General features: G+C 42.8%; 1 protein-coding gene across 2 annotated transcripts in view; it reads right to left on the bottom strand.

Annotated features, from left to right (window-relative positions):
- Positions 1-260: 260 nt before the first annotated feature.
- SLC25A13 (solute carrier family 25 member 13) overlaps positions 261-16805 on the bottom strand; it is a 188821-nt gene continuing 172276 nt past the window's right edge. The window contains exons 15-18 of one of the 2 annotated variants that reach the window (XM_036247320.1): positions 13002-13140; positions 2058-2216; positions 1872-1962; positions 261-856 (exon numbers count right to left, since the gene is read on the bottom strand). In XM_036247320.1, coding sequence (XP_036103213.1) covers positions 670-856; positions 1872-1962; positions 2058-2216; positions 13002-13140 — 576 coding nt within the window. In that variant the 3' untranslated portion in view covers positions 261-669. The remainder of the gene's footprint in view (positions 857-1871; positions 1963-2057; positions 2217-13001; positions 13141-16805) is intronic. The other variant, XM_036247321.1, reaches the window with a different exon arrangement.

The following is a 16805-nucleotide window of genomic DNA, read 5'->3' as shown; positions in this document are numbered from 1 at the left end:
TCTTTCTAGACAATAAAATGCCAAGAGGACGTCCCTAAAGTACAGAGCCTTCTCACTAGTAGTCTTGGTACCAGTAACAGAATATGCTTATTAAATATCTTCAATGTGCTTTTCATTACAAAAACAAAACAAAACACGTTTCATATAAAAGCTTTATAATATAACCCAGAGGCAGAGTCAGTGCACGTTTAAAATAGGAAGCTGGCTGGGTTGGCTACTCTGACCATGTTTTCATTGCTTCCCGTGCTATTTACTTTGTCTAAACACACACCCAGTGTCTTACCAGGTTAAATGCACATGAGACACTTAGCTCTGAGCACCATGATTGCCTTCCAGTAGCCTCTTGGGGACTAAAATCCTAATCCAAGGAGAAAAGCTCTAATTAATATTGATTTGCTCTTTCTCCCAAATCATGAGTGTTGACCAAATCCCAGCAAGTGTCAGGTACAAATGAAGGTCTGTGAGCTGAGGCCCAAAGAGTAATTATGAATAATTTTACAATGATCTGGTTAAAAAAACACAAAGGAAAGGAATGATTTTTCTTATAAAAAAGCCTGGACTTGAAATGAAAGAAGAGAGATGTGAAAGGAATGAACTATTGCTTCGATCGGAGATGGGCGTGCTTGCCTCTTGTGACAACGAAGCTTGAGCAGCCCCCAAGCTGGCCCCCTAGGGGCCTCCACTGGTCACCTTCGAGGTAGATGCTGATGGCTTGAAGAGAGGTAGATAGAGTCCAAATTTGTTTTCAATCCCTGCGAAGGTTGCAACGGCCAGTTTGTAGCCCCCCACGTGGTCAGGATTGGGGGCAGGCAGTGTGATCCGAGACTTAGGAACAGGCTCTGATCCAGCAGGTTTCCTGAAAGAGAAAACAGAGTGAGAGTCCGCACTTTCTCTTACTATTTTAACTTGGTAAAAACAACATTCGATAACTGAACATCACCCAGTCAGTGTAGCTCAGTGGCTGAGCATTGACCCATGCGCCAAGAGGTCGCCAGTTTGATTCCCGGTCAGGGCATATGCCCAGGTTGTGGGCCCGATCCCCAGTGGGAAGCATGCAGGAGGTGGTCAATTGATGTTCTCTCTCATCGGTGTTTCCATCTTTTCCTGTTCCTTCCTCCCTCTTTAAAAATCAATAAAGAGCCCTGGCCGGTTTTGCTCAGCGGTTAGAGCATCAGCCCGTGGACCAGAGTGTTCCTGGTTCAGTTCCCGCTAAGGGCACGTACCTTGGTTGTAGTTTGTCCCTGGCCCTGGTTGGGGTCGTGTGGGTGGCAACCACTCAATGTGCCTCTCTCACATCGATGTTTTTCTCTCTCTCTTCCTCCCTCTCTCCCTCCCACTCTATCTAAAGATAAATGCAAAAATGTCCTCGGGTGAGGATTAAAAAAAAAATCAATAAAGAAAAATAAAAAAATAGCCCTGGCCGGTTTGCTCAGTGGCTAGAGCATCAGCCTGCAGACCAGAGTTCCGGGTTTGGTTCCCACTAAGGGCACGTACCTTGGTTGTAGTTTGTCCCCAGCTCCCGTCGGGGTTGTGTGGGTGGCAACCAGTTGATGTGTCTCTATCACATCGATGTTTCTCTTTCTCTCGTGACCCCTCTCTCCCTCCTGCTCTATCTGAAGATAAATGCAAAAATATCCTCAGGTGAGGATAAAAAAAATAAATAAATAACTGAACGTCTGCACTGTAAAGGAACGGTGGAATTCTGGACAGTTGTATGCTCCCCTTGGAAACAGGTCTGAAGACACGATTTCACTATTTTCCTACATGTTCTGATCTCGTCACAGGGCATAGGCGGGTGTACCTTTCCCCGTGATGACTGAGTGTTAGAAGCAGCTGAGATTTAGCTGCAGGCCTAGCATGGTGACACTTACACTCCTCCAAAATCAATGTAGAACCAGCGCTGCAGCAATTCATACGTCAGCAAAGTGACACCAAACTGCGGCGAGGAGCGAAGCACACGGGCTTTAAAAAAAAGTGGGAAAAGATCAGGTGTAATTAGATTTTTAAAGACTTCACCTGCTACCAAAGCTTTAGTTAAGGACACATTATTTCCGTACCGCCAGCTCCTTTCCACAAAGCTTTGGGGCCTTCTTCCTGCAGGATCTTCCGAAAGCAGTCCATCACTCCGCTGTAAGTGGTTTGGCCGGCCCTGGCGGCCACCTGTAATCGAGTCTTGATAACATCAGCAGGGGTCACCAAAGATGCTGCCGGCATACCTGCAGGAGAGACACCACCAGCGCCGTCTGCTCACATTCTCACTATATAAAAATAACTGCGCTCGGAACCGCTGGCCCGTGGAAGGAAAGTTAAGAATCTGATGAAATCAAATGCCTATTTCACTGTCCCCTCTGGGAAGCACAGCCCTGAGCATCTTGTCTACAGTGATGGAGGCTCCGACACATCTTCCCACACTCCTCCCCTCCCCTTCCCCTCCCCCAAATCACTCCACTTGTTATGCTTCTGTTCTTTCAGGAATTATTTATCAAGAACACTGCTTCGAGTGGTTGAGAATAAATGGAGAAAGTCTCTGGTTCTTTTTTTGTTTTTTCCTTTCCTTTTGAAATCAGAAACTCACCAAGTTATTAGGTCCGATTTTTCAGAGGTGAAGCTTGTTATGTGTTTCCTCTTCATGCTTTTCTGCGGCTGCTGGCAGTCAAGGAGGTGCCTTCGTGCACACAGCCAGCCACCCCTACCCTCCAAACCCTAGCCTCTCCAGTTACACCAGAAAAAGGCTACGGAGAGCTAAACAAACACTGTGTGTGCACATCGTGTGTGTGTGTGTGGGGGGGGGTGACCATAGGAGGAGGCGCACACAGATAACACTTTAGGATTCCTGTTTCATAGACCGACATCTCCAGAAAAAATATTTGACAGAAAGCTTAAAATTTATCCTGGCTGGTCATCAATGAGAAAGGAACAACAACAACAAAACCCTCCCGAAATTACCAATGGGAAATTTTTCTCCAGTCATCTTATCCAAAACGGGGCAGCCCATGTTTAGATTTTTTAAAAGCGAGACTGTGTTCAGAAGACACTGTCTCTTCTGGTTTTATTACTTTTCCATTATGAACCCATTCCAAACCAAATTGGTCAAATGCAGATGCATAAATCTCCTTTGCTTTTTTTAAGGCTTAATAATTCTGTAAGAATTTCTGTCCAAACCAGCGTGGTCTGGCTCACAGCGACAGCTCATCCTTCTAACAGACAGCTTTAAAGTTGCAGTGCGTGCGTGTCTGGGGCAATGCCCAGCACACGTTCGCATTTTTCTTGCGAAGCGGAATCTCTTCCTCTTCCATCTTGCCTGAGCTCCTCGAACAGTCATCTTCGGGAACCGTTGTTATAGAGCGCATCCCAGTTTTGCATGTGAAAAAGCTCCCGTTCCATCCAATGCTTCACTGGATAAGTCACCCTGAATTTCCTATCAGCATGGAGGAATTATTTTAACTTTGAGCCAGAAATGTATCCTCCAACATAATGGAAGGAAACATGAAAAATGCTTAGAAACCCACTGTGTTCACACCACCGACTGCTTTACTTCCTGGTTTAGAAAGAGTTTAGCAAGGCCTTCTGCTTTAGACATCCAATAAAACCCTCCTTACAACGATGGGCAGGTACGTGAGTGTGATTGGGAAAGACACACAAGCAATAAAATGGGTAAAAAATTTCCTTCAGTTAAGGTAGTTTTCATAAATAGTTTCTACTTATGGGAGAGAGAGAGAGAGAGAGAGAGATCTGTATGGGGTCAGGAGTGGAGGAAAGATACTGATTAGTGGAATAAAAATGCCAAAAGAAACATAAGATGTTTAGTAAGCTGTGTGGCAAAACTGACCGTGTGTGTGTTGGGGGATGCTGGAAATATGGAGTCTGCACACGACTCTCACCCTCTCCACGGGCAGCTCCCAACTCTCCGACGAGGCAGAAGCTGCAGGCCTCAGAGAAACTGTGGGAGCTTTGTGGACAGGGACTTCTGGTAGACCTGGAGAACAGCAACAGGCCGCTCCAAAGCAAGGCTGGGAAAGACATGGAGCGAACTTGCCTGGTCTCTCCTGGCTTCTAAAAGGCTAAGGGGACACTGATCAAGAGGTCAGGTTTTCTCTATTCCAAAAGATGGGGGTGGACAAGAGGAGACCAGACAATGGAGGCTTCTTCTAGGTTCCTCAGCAGGGAGGGGGCTGGCAGCCAACCTGATGCTTCAGTGATAGACAAATGGAGAGACCTTGGGGCCACCCATTACCCATGTGACAGGAACAATTTGGGGTGCTCTCTAGCCAATAAAACATTCTCTTTAAGGGGGCCCAGCAACTAGAGAATAGAAGTTCATTTACAACAAAAAAGAAGCATGACTAGCAGAAGACAACTTTGGGGCAAGTCACCCTTAATTTGCATAACTATCCCACTAGTTATAGGTGTAAAGGACACACCTCTCTGTTTATGGCATACAGAGTTAATGCCTATTTATTCTGGATCAAGGTTAAGAGTTTTAAATATTCCCTTTGCATTCTTATCAAACTTATCTACTTGTATCAGCTTCTAAGAAAAGTGTAGAGACTCTCTTTTGGAATGAGAAAATATCATGTTCTTGTCATACTTTTAAGTTGAGATTTCAGAAGACACTATTATGTTGATAATACGTACAGGTTAATGTCAGTGAGTTTTCTTTCAATAAGTGTAAAATGTACCTCTGTACTTGCGAATATTGTGCTTAAACCTTGACATCCACTCATCCTGACGCTGATATTGCTAAGCGTGCTTCTTGTTGGTATTTGCCTGGTACACAGCTTTCAATCTGTTTTCCTTCAATGTTTCCATGTCACTGTTTTCTCAAACTTCAGCTGTCCAGATTTGCCTTCACCTTGAAAGCGTGCATTTTGACTGGGGGCACTAAATCCACTCAGTTGTGGCTATTCTTGTGGTTAACAGACTTATTTCTGCCCTCCTACATTCTAGTTTTTATTTTCTCTGCTTTTGTTTCCCTTTTGATCTCCACCCTTTCCTGACGAACGTATTCAATCACAGTGTGTGTTTATCACACAGGTGGAATACTGACAAGGTGTACCATGAATTAGAACTGACATCCTTCCCAGCAACGTGAGGACTTGAGCACACCTCCACCTTTGTCCTTCCTTTCCTTGATCTGCGAGAGCAGTTTTTCAGACAGGCTCCTGGGTTTAACTTCATTTGCTGTTTCATATATCTCACATTTTCCTCTTTCACGAATTCACTTCTCATTTTGACTTGGAGAGGTCTGTGAAGGGTGACCTTTGAGTCCTGGCATGGAGACCCTAACTGGAGCTTGGTCCTCCCTCCTGAAGGCTGGTGTGCTGGGAATGTACAGGATTGAGACACCCTGCCCTGGCGGTCTGAAGGACCCAGTACTCTGCCTTATTACTTCTCTCCAGGGAATGTCTAGGAAATGAATGTTAGATCTCCTGGGTTAGCCCTACATACATGTCTCTTAAATGTTCCCATGTTTCATCTCTCTATTTTTGCTCCACATTCTAGAGTGTTCATTCTTTTCCCCCATGAGTTTATTTTCCAGATGCCTAATTGGGTCTTTGATCATATCCATTCTATCATTCAGACCATCTACGGATTTTTAATTTTGGCAATCCTGTTATTAGTTTTCAAGAAAGCTTCTTTACTGATCATTCCTTTAAAATCTCTCTGAGGATCTTAATTATAGTTCTTAAAAGTTCTCCTCTGTTCCCTGAATTGCCTGTTTTCTCTGTAATTCATCTGTTTGCTTGCCTTACCGCTCAGTCTTGTCTAAGGACCTGTCTGTCTATTGATATTCAAGTTCAAAGGACAGGCTGATTAGTGCTGTGGATGGCTCCTACCGTACCCGGGGCCCATGTCATCCACAGCCTCTATCCTGAATAGGAGGCCGGCTCTGGGCTTGGAACAAGGGTGAGGCCAGTGAAGGGGATTCAGGGGCTAAGTTAGCTGGTGGATTGGGGACCTTTCAAAGCAGCTGAAATGCAAAGTGCTTCTCTCTAGACGTAGAGGGAATTATTTTCTATCCCGCTTAGGAAGAGTGGCCATTAGTTGGGGTTTTTTTGTTGTTGTTTTTCTTCTTTTCTTTTCTGCATCTGTGCTGAAGATCTGGAATTCTCTTGAGCCCTGCTTGCCCTGCTTCCTTTCAGTCCCATACACGGCAGCCTTCCAACAGCTGACCCCTTTCGGAGAAAACAGCGCAGGGCTCTGCGCTTGGATTCAAGGGTGGCCTGAAGCTCTGTGTAAAAAGGAGAAGAGACAGAGGACTGAGGCCCTTCAGGGGGAAATAAAGTCCTTTAACTCTTGTTCTGATTTACCTTGAAAGCCCGACCCACACACTCCAGACATTCTCTTGTCCACCGCGAGGTCAACATTCTCTGGTTCTGCTCTTGCACCAACACAAGTAGTTTTTCCTGCCAGTGTTTTGTGCTGTGGCATCTCTCTCTCCGCCCAATTTCAGTCAGTATGGTTCTGTTTCCTGCCTTCTGAGGGCTGCTGCTGACATTTTCTAGTGTCAGTAAGGGTTTTTTTTAAAATGTACTTTCTGACATTTTAAGGTATTTGGGAGGAGAAGAAATGGATAAATATCATCAGCCCATTACCTTGATCTAACCTCTCCATTCATTTTTTTAAAGGACCTAAGAATTGCTTTAAAACAATTACTATTGTACATTTTTCACTGAATTTATTGGGGTGACATTGGTTAACAAAATTATACAGGTTTCAGATGTACAATGCTATAGTACATCATCTGTGTACTGTATCTTGTGTTCACCACCCCAAGTCAAGTCTCCTTCCATCCCCATTTATCCCCTTTACCTTCTTCCACCCCCAGCCCCTTCCCTCTGGTAATCGCCATACTGTTGTCTGTGTCCATGCGTTTTTCTTTTCTTTTCTTTTCTTTTTTTTTGGTGTAATACCTTCGACTTTTTCAGCCAGCCCTGCAACCAACCAACCTCCCCTCTGATCTGACAACAGTCAGAATGTTCTCTATGAGTGTTTCTATTTTGTTAGTTTATTTTGTTCATTAGATTCCATATATGAGTGAAATCATATGATCTTGTCTTTCTCTGACTGGCTGACTTCACTTAGTAAAATGCTCTCCAGGTCCATCCATGATGTCACAAAGGGTATGATTTCCTTCCTTTTTTTTAACTGCCAAGTAGTATACCGTTGTGTATATATATGTATCACAGCTTTCTTATACACTCATCTACTGATAAATACTTGGGCTGCTTCCAAATATTGGCTATTGTAAATAATGCTGCAATGAACACAGGGGTGCATACATTCTTTCAAATTAGTGTTTCGGGTTTCTTCGGATATATTCCCAGAGGTGGAATCACTGGGTCATAAGGCAGCTCTATTTTTAGTTAGCTGAGGTAAGTCCATAATGCTTTCCATAGTGGTTGCACCAATCTGCATTCCCTTTTCTCCACATCCGCGCCAGTACTTGTTTGTTAATTTCTTTTGTTAATGAAAGCCATTCTGACAGGTGTGAGGTGATATCTCATTGTGGTTTTAATTTGCATTTCTCTGATGATTAGTGACATTGAATATCTTTTCATATGTCTATTGGCCATCTGTATGTCCTATGTGGAGGACTGACTATTCAGGCCCTTTGCCCATTTCTTAATTTGATTGTCTGGGTTTGTTTTTTTGGTACTGAGTTTTATAAATTCTTTATAAATTTTGGATATTAATCCCTTATCAGATGTATCACTGGCAAATGTTCTCCCATTAAGTGGGTTGATGGTTTCCTTTGCTGTGCAAGAACTTTTCAGTTTGATGTAGTCTCATTTTTCCTTTTTTTCCCCTTGCCTGATGTACTATATCAGAAAAAATACTGCAATGAGAAATGTCTGAGATTTTACTGCCTGTGTTTTCTTCTAGGAGTTTTATGGTTTTGAGTCTAACGTTTAAGTCTTTAATCCATTTTGAGTTTATTCTTGTGTGCAGTGTATAAAGGTGGTCCAGTTTCAGTTTGTCTTTTCTTCAGATGTATCTGTCCAATTTTCCCAACACCATTTATTAAATAGATTATCTTTACTCCATTGTATGATTTTGCCTCCTTTGTCAAATATTAATTGACCATAAAGGTAGTCTATTTCTGGGCTCTCTATACTGTGCCACTGATCTATAAGTCTTGTTTCTATGCCAGTACCATGATGTTTTGATTACTATGACCTTATAAGATAGTCTGATATCAGGTAGCCTGATTCCTCCAATTTTGATCTTCTTTTTCAAGACTGCTGTGGCTATTTGGGGTCTTCTGTAATTACATATAAGTTTTTGAAATATTTGTTCTAGTTCTGTGAAATACGCCAATGGTATCTTGATAAAAATTGTGTTGAATCTATAGATTGCTTTGGGTGGTCTGGACATTTTAACCGTGTTAATTCTTCCTAACCATGAACATGGTATATGCTTCTACTTATTTGGATCTTCTTCAATCTCTTTTTTCAGTGTCTTGTAATACTGGTTTGGTGGTAACAAACTCCTTTAGCTTTTTCTTCTCTGGAAAGCTCTTTATTTCTCCTTCCATCTTAAATGGTAGCTTTGTGCCCTGGCTGGTTTGGTTCAGCAGATGGAGCATCAGCCTGTGGACCAGAGAGTTCTGAGTTTGGTTCCTGCTAGGGGCACATACAAAAAAACCCACATAGCTTTGATGGTAAAGTAGTGTTGGTTGTAGGTCCTTGCTTTTCATCACTTTTAATATTTTATGCCAATCCCGTCTGACCTGAAATGTTTCTGTTGAGAAATCAGCTGACAACCTTCTGGAAACTCTCTTGTAGGTAACTAAATGCTTTTCTCTTGCTGCTTTTAAGATTATTTCTTTGTCTTTAGCCTTTGCCATTTTAATTATACATGTCTTGGTGTGAGTCTCTTTGGGTTCATCTTGTTTGGGACTGTCTGCACTTCCTGGATTTGTGTTTCTATTTCTTTCACCAGGTTAGGAAAGTTTTCAGTCACTTCTTCAAATAGGTTCTCAATTCCATGCTCTCGCCCATCTCCTTTTGGTACTCCTATGATGTGGATGTTGTTACACTTCATGTTGTCCCAAGGGTCCCTTAAACTATCCTCATTTTTAATTTTTTCTAAATATATTTTTGATTTTTTTGTTGTTGTTTAGAGAGGAAGGGACAGATAGAAACATCAATGTGAGAAAGATACACTGATCAGCGGTCTCCTGCACGCCCCCTGCTAGGAATCAAGACTGCAACCTGGGCATGTGCCCTGACTGGGAATCAAACCAGGATCTTTCAGTCCATGGGGTGATGCTCAATCCACTGAGCCACACTACCAGGCTAAATTCTTTTTTCTTTACACTGCTCTGATTGGGTATTTCTTTCTCCCTTGTCTTCCAAATCACTGACTTGATCCTCAGCTTCATTTATTCTACTGCTGATTCCTTCTAGTGTATTCATTTCAGATATTGTATTTTTCATTTCTGACTAGTTCATTTTTATGATTTCTATGTAGTTTTTCATGCTGCTGAGCATCCCTATAAAACCATTACTTTGAATTCTCTATCCGATTACTAGCTTGTCTCCATTTCATTTAGCTCTTTTTTTCTGGAGATTTATCCTGTTTTTTCATTTGGGGGATGTTTCTTTGTTTCCCCATTTTGGCTGCCTCTTTGGGTTTGTTTCTATATATTATACAGATCTGCTATGACTAGCTGTCTTGGAGTTGCCTTATGTAGGGGGTGTCCTGTGGGGTCCAGTGATCAGACTCCTGATCATCTGAGGTAGACAACAAATTAAAGTAAATGTTCTATAGTAAATGTGGCAGCTAGCCCTCAATGATCTTCACCTCCTGGTTTCACACCTCTGTATCATCTCCCTATCAATTTCACAGGGCTGACCAGTGTAACCAGTAGGATAGTGTGAAAACGGAGGAGTGTGACTTCCAAGATGAGGTCATAAAAGATAGCACAGCTTCTGCTTTGATTTCTCTGTCTCCTTCTCATCCACCTCCCACTCTGCCATCACCCAAACTCCTTCTTCTTTCCTCCTCTGATCTTACTCTGGGGGAAACCAGCTGCCATGTCATGAGGACATCCAAGGTGACTTAAAGAGAAATTGTAGGGCACAGAACTGAGGCCTCCTGCCAATGGCCAGGTGACCAACCATCTTGAAAGTTAATCCTCCAACTCCAGTCAAGCCTTCTAGAGTCCTAGATGACATGATGAATGCAACTTCATGACTTTGAGCCAGAGGAACCCAGATAAGCTGCTACTGACCCACAGAAACTGTGGAAAATAAATGTTTGCTACGGTACACTAGTAAGATTGGGGGCAAGTTGTCATGCAGTGGCAAATAACTAATACAGACAGAATCTGAAAACCCACAGGATGGCACAGGGCTACAGTAACAATGGCACGGAGATATAAACAAGTTCAAACTTTCAAGAATAATGAGGCAATGCCTTAAAAACATCATACTTTTCACCAGAAAACTCACTTTAGAGAATCTATTTCTCCAAAGAAAATGACCCAAAATATGGGAAAAGCTAAGCCCAAAGATGTTTGTTTACACCATGTATTTAAATATTTTATGGAAAAAAAATTAAGTTCTCAAAAATTGAGGATTAGGTAAACAAGCAGCAATTAAAAACTATGCTTGTAAAGTTTAAATGACAGGATAAAATTAATATCATTATTGAACATTTAAATACTTATTATGTGCGGGGCTGGGGTGGCTCAGTGGTTGAGCATTGACTCATGTACCAAGAGGTTGTTGGTTCAATTCCCAGTCAGGGCACAAGCCTAGGTTGTGGGCCTAGTCCCCAGTGAGAGGCATGCAGGGGACAGCCAACGGATGTTCTCTATCATTGACATTTCTCTCTCTCTCTCCCCTTCTCGCTCCCTCTCTCTCTCAAACCAATAAAGAAAAGAAAGTTTTTTTTTTTAATAAATAAAAATATTTATTATGTGCCAGGCACTTTCTTGGATCCTTATATCTGTTAATTCACTTAATCCCCATAATAATCTTGTGAAACTAATACTATTCTTATCCTCATATATAGATGGAAAAACAGCAGAGAAGGGTTACATAACTTGCACAGGTCACACAGTTCTAAGTGAACGGACTAGAATATGAACCTGGGTAGTCTGACCCCTGGCCTATGCCATGAACCATTTTGCTGTGATGACTAACAATGCTTCAGATACGATATTAAGTGAAAACCGCATATATACAGTGTGATCAAAACTTTGTTAAAAACCATTCAAGCAGAAATGTTAATAGTGATTATCTTAAGAGTCATGGAATGGATAATATTTTCTTAAAGTTTCTGGTACTTTTTGAATATTGTACAATGAGCAATATTATTTTCATAATCATAATGAAAAACCTTAAAAGAGAAAAAAATCCACTAGCAATTTCTATAGCTCTGGTAGTAAGGGTTACCAAGAAAATCCTACCTAGAAATGAAATAAAGTCTGGATAGCTATCTTCTGCAAGGGAGGAATTAAAGGTGATATTTTTGTGTGAAGAAAAATGTCCTAGATTTTGATCTGAGCTCGAATTCTTCTGATTTCATATTGATTTCTGGAGCAATTTACAGACAGATTCTTTTGAATTCCATATACAGCTGGCTAACATTTGCCGAGTATTTACTATATGCTAGGCACTAAGTCCTTCACTTGGGTGCTCTCACTTGAGCCTCACAATCACATTCTCCATTTGAGACAAAAATTATCTCCATTTATATCCAAGGAAACCAAAGCTTAGGGGAGGTCATGTGACGGGGCCAAGGTCACATACCACTAAGTGGTATGTTAGTTTTCTCCATGAGGTCGTCAACCTTATTTCAAGTAAGTAATTTAAAACAAACTGTATTATAACCTTTTGGTTCAAAAATATTATCATTTATATACGTAAGTTATACCTAAAGGACACAGCAAATCAATGGCAAGATGGGATTAAAACTAGGTATTTTATATCTGCTTTTGAAATCCTCATCTGCTGACATAGGTAGAGTGACTTCATTGCTACTTATATAACTAGGGTTCCCGAACAGCCAGGACGGGTCCATCCTGCCTCATACGCCAATATTACTGCCTTTGAAGAAAAGGAATTAATTAAGAATTAAAGAGGAGCTACCTGGGTTCCTTCCTCCAGGGGCTCTCCAGGCTACAGGCAGGACAAGGGGCCCACAAAACAGCAAGCAACTTCTCAAAGCAGGGGGTTGTTCTCAGGAGGACTTAAGCCACATATCTGATGAGAACACCACCTGTATCAAAACTGTTTGGACCCAGGCATCCCATGACCGCCTTAGGGTTTGTTAACTCATTAAATGTTTGTCACCACCTGGAGAGCTAATCCAGAGTGTTCCGGCCTTTAGGGTCTCAGTACAAGCAGTAGCATCAAAGAACAGACTGATTCCTGCTGTGGCTATAATCAAATTTCCTCTAGGGATTTACATTGGGATGTAGAAACCAACCTCCACACCTATTTTTTTTTTCTATTGATATTTTCACTGTAGCAGACAGCCATTTCTCTCTGGGACTCAATCTGCACACACACCCCGTTCCCATGACCTTACCAGCTGGGAGGAATCGGGTATCAAACAGGACCAAGTTGTTTCTGGTTGCACTATATTTCTTTTCTCTAAATGGTAATTCTATTGCTTCCATTCTGGACAAGCTTTTAGACACTCTTCTTAGATACCCCTAAAGCACAATTCTTCATTTTAAACTTCAGCCTTGGTTCTCATTCTTGTGCCATGAAGTGAAACGATGAGTTAAAATGGAACCTGAACTGGAATCCAACAATAATACAGCCAAATGCACCAATTTCTAACGAGCCTTTTCTGGAGTCAAGAAGTGAAGCTTGTCTAAGAGTCTAACCTGCTAGATTCATTTCCTTCCCTTTCTTCCCAGTAGCTCTTCATAGCGATGTACAGCCATGTGCTGTGTGCCCTGTCAAGAACTAGAAGCCAAGTCCCAGTGCAGTGGCCCGGGGGCAGGGTGGGGATGGGGCTCCGCGAGGGACACTCACCAGCTATGGCGCCAGCTAAGAGCAGGCTCCCGGGGCTCACCTGCCCATCTTCGCTTGCAAAGGAAGCCTTCACGTGGCTATAGCACGGGAAGTAGATGGCCGAGAAAGGAATGTCCCGCAGAAAGCACGCTTTGGCACCCTGTCCGTTAGAGAAGGAGAAAAACCACATGAAACACAAATCCCATGGAGAAGACCGAGCTTCTTTGGAACTTAACTCAGGACAAAATATTCCCCAAGAAGACCGAATTGTACTCAAGTTAAAAGGGAAATAGAAAAAAAAAAAAAAAAAGAATCACTCAAATTCTGCAGTCATAAATCTAAACTTTCTTTTCATTTATTTATTTTGGTTAATTCTCACCCAAGGATATTTTTTCCATTGCTTTTTTAGAAAGAGTGAAAGGGAGGGAGCAAGGGGGTGGGAGGGGGAGGGAGAGAGAAACAGTGATGTGAGGGAGACACCTTGATGGGTCACCTCCTGCACGACCCCGACTGAGACTGCGGATCAGACCTGCAACCCAGGTATGTGCCCTTATGCTCTAACCACTGAGCAACGCCCGCCAGGGCTACATTTTCTTTTTAAAATAAAACTAGTGTTGTCGTGTAACATGGGGAGGAAGGGGTAGTTCTTGTTTATTGTAATAGTAAGATTTCTATTAACAGGTTTTTGTGACTCCTTTAAAATCCCTACTGATGGCAGGTCACTGGCATTTCAAGGAAGATTCGTTCTTAGAAGACGGGCGGCAACAGCTGAGATGCCTTTGTTCATTCGCCGGGAAGCAGAAAAATTATACAGGTGGCAGGGGAAGGGGTTTGTTTTCTGTATTGTTGGAGACTCCGATGAAAGTGTTGGACTCTTTCCCAGAAAAAAATCACACATATGTAAAAAATTATATGCCTTTTCAAGGGGTTCACAGATCCCCTAATTTATTCACATACTTACCCCCACCCTCCAGGATTTATGAAACATTGATAAATGCCTGCTCTAAAGCCTTAAAATATTTACAACAATTCCCACACATTGAAGAGCTGTGTGTAGAACAATGAACAACCAGAGCAAGGTCTCCACCAAATGATTTTTGTGGGGGCATGGGCAGACCTTGAGACCTGAGGCACGCCCAGAAATATGATGAAAGGGTTAATCGTCTAATGAAAACTGCAGGACGTATATTGTGTTCTAGGTAGGCTAAATGGGAAGGAAGTCACCCTTTTTCAACACTTCATGATTTAATAGCATTTCTTCTACAGATTTCTAAAGCCTAAAGCTTTCCACCAAATTTAGAGATCCTTCAAGGAAAATAACAACTCCATCCAGACCCAACAGAATGCAGTCAAGCCCGGTGACAGTTACTGAGGAACAGTGATGGTGGATCTTGGATATTTTTGGCTGAGGCTGGGCTCCAATCTGTCAAACTTCCTTAACACAACACATTCATTAGTGTAGCCTTTGCTTTTCGGGTGCTCGCATTATACTTCTGACTCAAACTGAGTGTGCGGGTAACAAAACCCTTCGGCTTTTTCACAGGAACTGCAACTAATTAGGTTACAGGTCTCCTGTAACCTGATTAGTTGCCTTAAACAAGTAACGTAAGTAGAACTTCATGTTTAATCCTATTACACTTCACCTAGTTTGGCCCATCCTTCCAACCAGAGCGAATGTCTGGAATCTGGACCCTGTCATGCTGCCTGTTCCTCAGTCAACCCGCTCATGGATGTATTCGGACGTCTCTGTCCACTCTGAACGCGGATATTTCGAGAAAAGGAGAACCCACATCGTGTACTGCCAATCAGCCCAATCATTTTTATCTTGTCTCCCCCCAACTGTTAAATGCCTAACTGAGAAGAGGAACCACAAAATCCACCGCACCCAAATTCCTCATTTCATACATGTGCAAACGAATGCCCGGGATAGTTCATCCAGCAAATGCGTGTCTGTTAAGGGCCACACTGTTGGCCTGCTCAGGGGACATCCTTAGAGACAGTGTCAGAGCAGACCCAAATGTAGGAGTTTTAAGTTATTTCCCTGTCCCTCAGCTTTTCAAGGGGAAGAAGTATAACCCCAACACCCATGTGTAGCATCCCAACTTTTCTCTATTCATTTTTTTTTAAAGTTATAATGCAGGTAGTTACTGTGTATGGGTAACACTATCACCCATTTGTTTCTATATTTTCACTTTCTTTTCCTTATTTTGCCTCCAAATCTTCCTGTAAGTTCTGCTTGCTATTTGCCCATATGCAGACTCTGTCTAGAAGATACTCAACGTAGACACCAAGTAACCAACTCCAATAAAGATCAGTTCTAGCTTCATTATATCTTCACATCTGGCTGCCTCAACACAGTGTAAGGCATTGCCATGTCACCGACTTTCTAAGCAAATCACGTACAAGTAATTTTTTAGGCTGATAGAATTCCTCCTCATAAATCGTGCTTTTTACTAAGTTCATTCGTTTTTACTTTTAATCTCTTCCCCCAAATCTTCACATTTCAGAGCCAACTTCAGTCCCTACGTTCTGTTCATGGTTTTGCTGGTAATGTTTTTCTCCCCTGATCATGAAATATTAAATGGTTATCACAGACAATACAGAAAAATAGTGAAAAGTGAAACTGCTCTTCCTTTTCCCCAGCAGGAGAGAAGCACATCAGGTGCCATGTTTGGGGCACTGCCTCCAACAGCAACATCAAGGACCGTCCCAGAGCCGGGCCCAGGCGCCCGCAGGTCCGGGGTACGCCTTCACTTCCCGGCTGGGGCTTCCGTCTTGGTGTTGGTTAGAAGGCAGTACGGTCTAACATGGCCTTCATTCGTCAGCCATACTGACTACATTTCCTTTCTATGTGTTATTTCAAAAACTGTTTGGCCAACTTTGGTCTTGCCTGTCCTGCGGATTGGGCTTGGTGTTCTCCCCCTCCTCGAAGCTTTGCAATGACTTCCTCTCCTTGGTTAGCTCGATTCCTCCCAGGGGAAGCTACCCGGGGCCTCATGCATCTGATCAACCAAGGTGCCCATCCTGCGGCATCTTCTTTGGCAACATCAACCTCCTAAACACCAGCTCTTTGTTCATTTAAACCCAAATACCCCCCTTCCCGCTGAGGGTTCTTTAACCAGAAGATAGACAGGGGGTGGACTGACTGTCCACGGCTCCCCGGTGTCTGCACAGGGTCCAAGGCTGTCCTGGGCTTTCCTCTTCCTCTTCCTCTTCCATCGGCCTGTGTCAGTGTGGCCTGCTCCTGAGCGGAAGCGACCAGGGGCCAGGAACTGCTGTCCGATTTCATTGAGAAAACGGCAACATCTCTGGCTGTCAGTTGGGGCCTAAGACACGTTCCTGGTGACTTGGAGTTCGCTCTGCCAAATCACACAGAAAAAACCACAACTAAAACGAGAAATGAGAGGCGTTGGGCTACGTTGTCAGGTTTCTGCAAGGAAAACAAACTCATTTCTTGGAAAACTAGACTAGAAACCAAAACCAAGCTTTTTGTTTTTCAAACAAAGATATATAATTTGCTGACGATACAACAGGACTTAGGAGGAAGTAGTGGATAATTTTGAACTGGAATGTTAATGTTAAAAAAAAAGAGAGAGAGAAAGACAGTGGTCAGCCCCTCTCTTAAGCTCTATGGCTTCACTGCGATCAGAAGGCCGTGGCAGACGTGATCTGAATCTCCCCGGGACACAAGGAAGGTAAGGACACGTAAAGAAGTAGTGGGTTTCCCCAAGAAGGACCTCTCTGTCCTGAAATCAGGATACTCGGTCGTGCACCAGTGTGAGAACGAGCGCCTCTCAATGGTGTGCTGGGCTTTAAGACGTGTCT

The sequence above is a fragment of the Molossus molossus genome, unplaced genomic scaffold (assembly GCF_014108415.1).
Source record: "Molossus molossus isolate mMolMol1 unplaced genomic scaffold, mMolMol1.p scaffold_m16_p_7, whole genome shotgun sequence".
Taxonomy (NCBI): domain Eukaryota; kingdom Metazoa; phylum Chordata; class Mammalia; order Chiroptera; family Molossidae; genus Molossus; species Molossus molossus.
Note: the sequence above shows the minus strand (reverse complement) of the source record. Positions and strands in the feature narration are given on the sequence as shown.